The sequence below is a fragment of the Oryctolagus cuniculus genome, chromosome 10 (genome assembly GCF_051225735.1).
Source record: "Oryctolagus cuniculus isolate XC-2025 breed Fujian yellow rabbit chromosome 10, ASM5122573v1, whole genome shotgun sequence".
Classification (NCBI taxonomy): domain Eukaryota; kingdom Metazoa; phylum Chordata; class Mammalia; order Lagomorpha; family Leporidae; genus Oryctolagus; species Oryctolagus cuniculus.
The window spans coordinates 103,308,022-103,313,575 of NC_142876.1; the positions used below are offsets into that span (position 1 = coordinate 103,308,022).

Sequence of the window (5,554 nt, forward strand, 5' to 3'; positions counted from 1 at the left end):
CCATGACCCCTGACCCCGCGTTCCCTCCAACGCGAGCGCAAGGGCGCGCGCCGCCGCTAGGGGGCGCAAAGGAGGCTGTGGCGGTGCCCATGGCGTCCCTAGAGGGTCCCCGTGGGGGCTTCTTCCTGGGCCTCCTGCTGTGGCTCCAGCTGGCTCAGCCCGTGCTCAGTGAGGCCGTAGGTGGGCGGGGAGAGGACGTGGCTGGGCCGGGCGGCGCACAGGGCCGGGGACTGGGAAGGCGGTGGGGGTGTGGCGGGCGCCACAGGCCAGGAAGAGGAGGAGGAGGAGGAGGCCCAGGGGGTGATGGGCTCTCCTGTCTTCCTGCTGGGCTGTTCTTCTGCAGGTGTGGGTTACCAAGCCAAGGAGGAATCTGGGGTGACCGTGCCAAGCCCAGAGCACCTGGGACCCCCGAAATCCCTCAGGATCTTGGAAGTCACTGCAGCTCCGGGGTCTCCAGCGCCGGCAGGGCCTGCGGGACCCCAGGTCAGGTCAGCACCCACAGGGCGACAGGACTTGGAGCAGGCTGGGACCTCTCTGCCTGAGGAGCTGTTTCCTCGAGGTACTGCGTGGGGCCAGGTCTGTGGTGCGGGGTTCGAGAGATGGGAGCTCCCTGAGGGTAACCTGCTGCGCCCTGGGCGGCCCGGGCGGAGATGGCGGGGTGGGGGCGGCGGCTTCACGTCCAGTGCCCTCTCTTTACCGAGCCAATCAGCGTGCGGCAATAGAACCATGAAGATAGTGGGTGGATCACCGGCTCCAGAGAGGAGGTGGCCCTGGCAGGTGAGCTTGCGGATTGGATACAGCCACTTCTGCGGCGGCTCCCTCATCACCAGCAGGTGGGTGCTGAGTGCCGCCCACTGCATATTAAGGTGAGTGTGGCGCCGAGTGTGTGTCCCTGATCTGTCATCCAGGAGCCATTGTGTTCCCAACTGAGCGTCGTCTTCATCTGAAAAAGGGGGTGATGCCCCCATAGTTATTCAGTTGGGGTGAGACCTGAGATTTGGCATTGCTACCAAGTCCGGTGATGCTACTGGTGCTGTTCTGGGCCCACACGTGGAGCCCCACAGCCTGGAGTGCTCAGGCGTCCTGGGAAGGGCGGCAGTAGGGAGGGGGAGGTGGCTGCTGGAGGACAGCCAGGCTGGGAAGCACTGGATGTGGGGAAGGGGAGTGTGTGGCCCCTCCAGGATCTCTAGTCTGTCCCCACAGATACGCAGACTACATGGTGCAGCTGGGAGACCGAATGCTGGACGGTTCTTCAGAACAGGCACTCATGGTCCCTGTTCAAAAAATCATCATCCATAAAGATTTCGAAGCTGCATCTCTGACTCATGACTTAGCCCTTCTTCGGCTGGCCTACTCCGTGAATTTCTCTTCATACATCCAGCCCGTGTGCCTCCCTGGAAAATCTCTGACAGTGAAAGCTGGGACGCTGTGCTGGGTCACGGGATGGGGCCAGCTGTCAGAGAACGGTGAGACTGCCCGGCAGCAGGCTGCGGTGGGGCAGTCTGGTGGCCTGGGTCAGCCCTCCAGCCTCAGGCAGGGGAAAGGGGCGATAGGTGGGATGGGGGATGGGGGAGCAGATGCTGCAGGAGTCCTCTGCTGATTAAGGTTCCTGTTGCTGTGCAGGACCTTGGGTGTGGGCGCCGGGTGTGGTGGGTTCTCTCCAGGGGGGATTGCAGCTCGGGGTGAGGGCTGTGTTTCCTTTGGAGCTGCCCCTCACTAAAAGTACCTGCCCCAATAGGGTGGGCTGTCTGTCTCCAAGGAGAGAAAGCCAAGACAGAGCAACTCTGTAGGGCCTCTTTCCCTTAGGGAGAGGCTGGGTTTGTTACATTGCTGGTGCTACCCGTGTGTGAGCCTGGGGCCCTGTTTTAGAAGGTAATGATTTTTTTTTAACTGTATCTTTGGTTGTTATCTTCATTTTTCTTTTCCTTTTTTTTTTTTTTTAAGATTTGCTTATTTATTTGAAAGGCAGTTACAGAGAGGCAGAGGTAGAGAGAGAGAGAGAGACAGACAGACAGACAGACAGAAAGAGATCTTCCATTGCTGGTTCACTCCCCAGATGGTCTCAGTGGCCAGAGCTGAGTTGATCTGAAGCCAGGAGCCTGGAGCTTCCTCCAGGTCTCCCACATGGGTGCAGGGGCCCAAGGAGTTGGGCCATCTTCTACTGCTTTCCCAGGCCATAGCAGAGAGCTGTATCAGAATTGGAGTAAGTGGGACTTGAACCAGCACCCTTATAGGATGCTGGCACTGCAGGCGGTGGCTTTACCCACTATTCCACAATGCTGGCCCTAGTAAAAATGCTTTACTGCTGCTCAGAGCTGTCACAATTAGCACTGATACTCAGAGTGCCAGTCACTTGGTCATCCTTTCTCAGGGTGGCAAGGTCTAATTTCTCTCCCATGTATTCTTCCTTGTGTGTGTGTGTGTGTGTGTGTGTGTGTTGTGTGTGTATGTATTTTCAAAGAATTATTTATTTGAAAGGCAGAGAATAGGGCCAGCACTGTGGCACAGCGGGTTAACGCCCTGGCCTGAAGCGCCGGCATCCCATATGGGCACTGTTTGAGTCCTGGCTGCTCCACTTCCGATCCAGCTCTCTGCTATGACTGGGGAAAGCAGTAGAAGATGGCCCAACTCCTTGGGCCCCTGCACCCGCATGGGAGACCTGGAAGAAGCTCCTGGCTCCTGGCTTCAGATCAGCGTGGCTCTGGCCATTGCGGCCAATTGGGGAGTGAGCCAGCGATGGAAGACCTCTCTCTCTCTCTGCCTCTCCTCTCTCTGTGTAACTCTGACTTTCAAATAAATAAATAACTTAAAAAAAAATGAAAGGCAGATTGACTGAGACACAGAGCAGGAGAATGATCTTCTGTCCAATTATTCACTTCCCAAATGTCCATCCTAGCTGGGTCTTGGCCAGGATCCCTGAACTCCGTCCTGGTCTCATGTGGGTGTCAGATGGCACTCAGACCATCTTCCACTGCCTTCACATGCACATTAGCAGGAAGCTGGATCGGAAACAGAGCAGTCATGACTCAACGGGACACCAGAGTTTTGGGTACCAGCATTGCAAGTCGCAGCTGAAGCTGCTGCAGTACAACACCAGCTGCTTCCTTTTGCTCTCTTGATTTTGTTTCTTGCCCTTCCTCTTTCAGTGTGAACACTGGCCCCGAGTTCCCTTTTTGTCACAGGGGCACCAAAATTACTGCCCTGCTTACCGCCAAGGAGGGAGCTGTGTGTGATCCCCTGGCTAGGACCCGGCGTGGGTACTGGGGGCTCTCGTCTTGTCATGGTGCAGACTTACTAACAGAAATGACCTCTCTGTAGGGAGTTCACAGATGGCTGTTGAACTTCAGGAATCTCAACTAAGAATTATTCACTTCAATCAATGTAACGGGATGCTCCAGAACAAGTTGTCAACTAGCACGAATTTGGTCAAATTGGGGTCTATCTGTGGCTACAGTGCCCAGGGAAAGGATGCCTGCCAGGTCAGTTGCTGGCCCAGTGCTGCTGTGTGTTCCGCTCATCTCCTTAAAGCTTCCTCATCCCTTGGCAGTAGGGCATAGCCACTGTCTAGCCCTGCACTCACCCCTTCTCAAGTTAGTGGGACATGAGCATAGCCACCTAGACTCTCCTGGGCTAGCCTGAGCTGACCCTTCAGGAGAGAACAGCTGCCCCATGCTAGTGGGACGGGAGCAAGGCCAGGGTGAATCGGGCAAGAGATAACAGTAACGCACGTTCATTTTCAGCCCCTTCTGTGTAACAGGCAGTGTGCTTGGGCAAACACTTTACTTATTTTGTTTGTTTATATTCTGCTTTATGAAGCATGAGTTTTTAAGTAGATACGCTTTTTGTTAGAATTTTTTAGTTCTCATTTCTCATATTCACAGAAATCTGGGGTTGGCAGGATCTTTGGGGAGCCTGAGGATGCCCCATATGTGCCTGATGCCTCAGCATCTTGCTGTGTAGACACCCTGCTCTGATGTGGACATGTTCCAAACCTGCTGTTGGTTTCTTTCTCTTTCTTCAGGGAGATTCTGGGGGGCCCTTGGTCTGTGAGTATAATGAAACATGGATCCAAGTGGGGGTTGTGAGCTGGGGCATTGGCTGCGGTCGCCAAGGCTATCCTGGAGTCTACACAGAAGTTGGATACCACAGGGACTGGATTTTTAGGCACCTGAGTCTGGCTACCTGTCTGGACTCAGCTACCTTCCTCATTTTAAGCCTGTGTCTGGTGCTGTCCCTGCATATCCTGGGGACCTTGTGATCGTCACGGCCTACTCTTCTCCTATTTCTGAGACTCACACTAAACTTCTCACCCAGTCTGCTCTTCTATTTCAATATCCTTTCCTCAAAATCTAGTTGGCATTGATTGATCTTGAAGAGGTCCACGCACTAGACCATGGCAAGGAGACTGGGGCCTACAAAATATCTGGCTTAGTGTCCTGGTCACCAGCTGTCTTGGCCAACCCTACTCGTGGGCTGCATTTACTTGGGAAAGAGGGGGTAAACTAAGCCCATCTAGAAGACAGCCACGCTGCCAGGTGGAGCAAGATGGCTGCCGGCATCTTAGTATCTACCAAAGAAGAGATAGCATCGACAGTGAAGCAAGCCCTAGACATGCCTCTGATTTCAGGGCTCTGGCCTGAGACTTTTGTCAAACTAGTTAGCGTGGTGATTGCTCAGAGGGCATGAAGGAGCATAGCCAGGCCCCTGCAGAGCGGCAAGGCCCTGGCTTCCACTTCTGGCTCAGTTGCCTGCAGCTGGAGAAGGTTCCCTGTACCCCAGTGAGGGTCACCTGTGGCCTCAACCACACAGCCCTCTCTGAGCAACCCAGTCCCTCTTATTCAATACCTCATTGGCTGCATTCAGGAACCCCCTACATTGTGTTGAGGGATTACGGAGTGTGGAGGCTTCAGATGTCAACTGAATAAATGTTTGGAGAGTGTCTCCCGTGTGCTTCTGAGCTCTGCTCCCCTGTGCGGTTTGGTTGCATGAACCATACTCTGTAGAGAGCTCCTCACTGTGTACTTGGGGAATACATTTCTGGTCTCCCATAGACTGTGGAAAATCAGAGATGAGGAGCTGTCTGCCCCCAGCTAAGGTGGCCCTAGGTGGTATGACCTAGCCTGTGTCCTGTTTTTACCGTCAGTATCTCTAGAGCTGCAGGGCTGTAACACTTCTTCACAGCCTCTGTGTGAAGGAGCGGGGCAGCAAGAGGGACAGAGTTTAGGACATGGCACCCTTCCTTGTACTCATGCTTCCCTGCTGTTCCGCCTGGAGGAAGCATGGGCTATGGGCTGGGCCTTGATCTCAAAGAACTGAGTACTGGCAGGAGGAGCGCAGGTGGGAGGGGCTCACTGTGAGAGCCAGAAGTGTTCCGCTCCTGATTCCCAGCTAGTCTCCTGAGTTGCCCCGATGGCTCCTGGTCATCCCAGCCTTTATCGCCGATGTACTCCTGTATCTGTGTTGGTGCCAGAGACCCCAGGTATCAAAGGCCATAAGTCTGAGATGGTATTACCTGGTGCTGAAAGAAGCTGGGGCTGGACTCTCTGCTTTCTGA

At 54.6% G+C, this 5,554-nt stretch overlaps 1 protein-coding gene across 1 annotated transcript; it reads left to right on the top strand.

Moving 5' to 3' along the window:
• Window positions 1-4,941, top strand: LOC149124380 (serine protease 44-like). Its single transcript, XM_089306410.1, has 6 exons — window positions 1-180; window positions 344-559; window positions 710-866; window positions 1,204-1,466; window positions 3,319-3,479; window positions 4,022-4,941. Exons 1-6 carry the CDS (start codon window positions 3-5, stop codon window positions 4,256-4,258), a joined length of 1,212 nt encoding a protein of 403 aa, XP_089162536.1. The 5' UTR covers window positions 1-2; the 3' UTR covers window positions 4,259-4,941.
• Window positions 4,942-5,554: the final 613 nt, after the last annotated feature.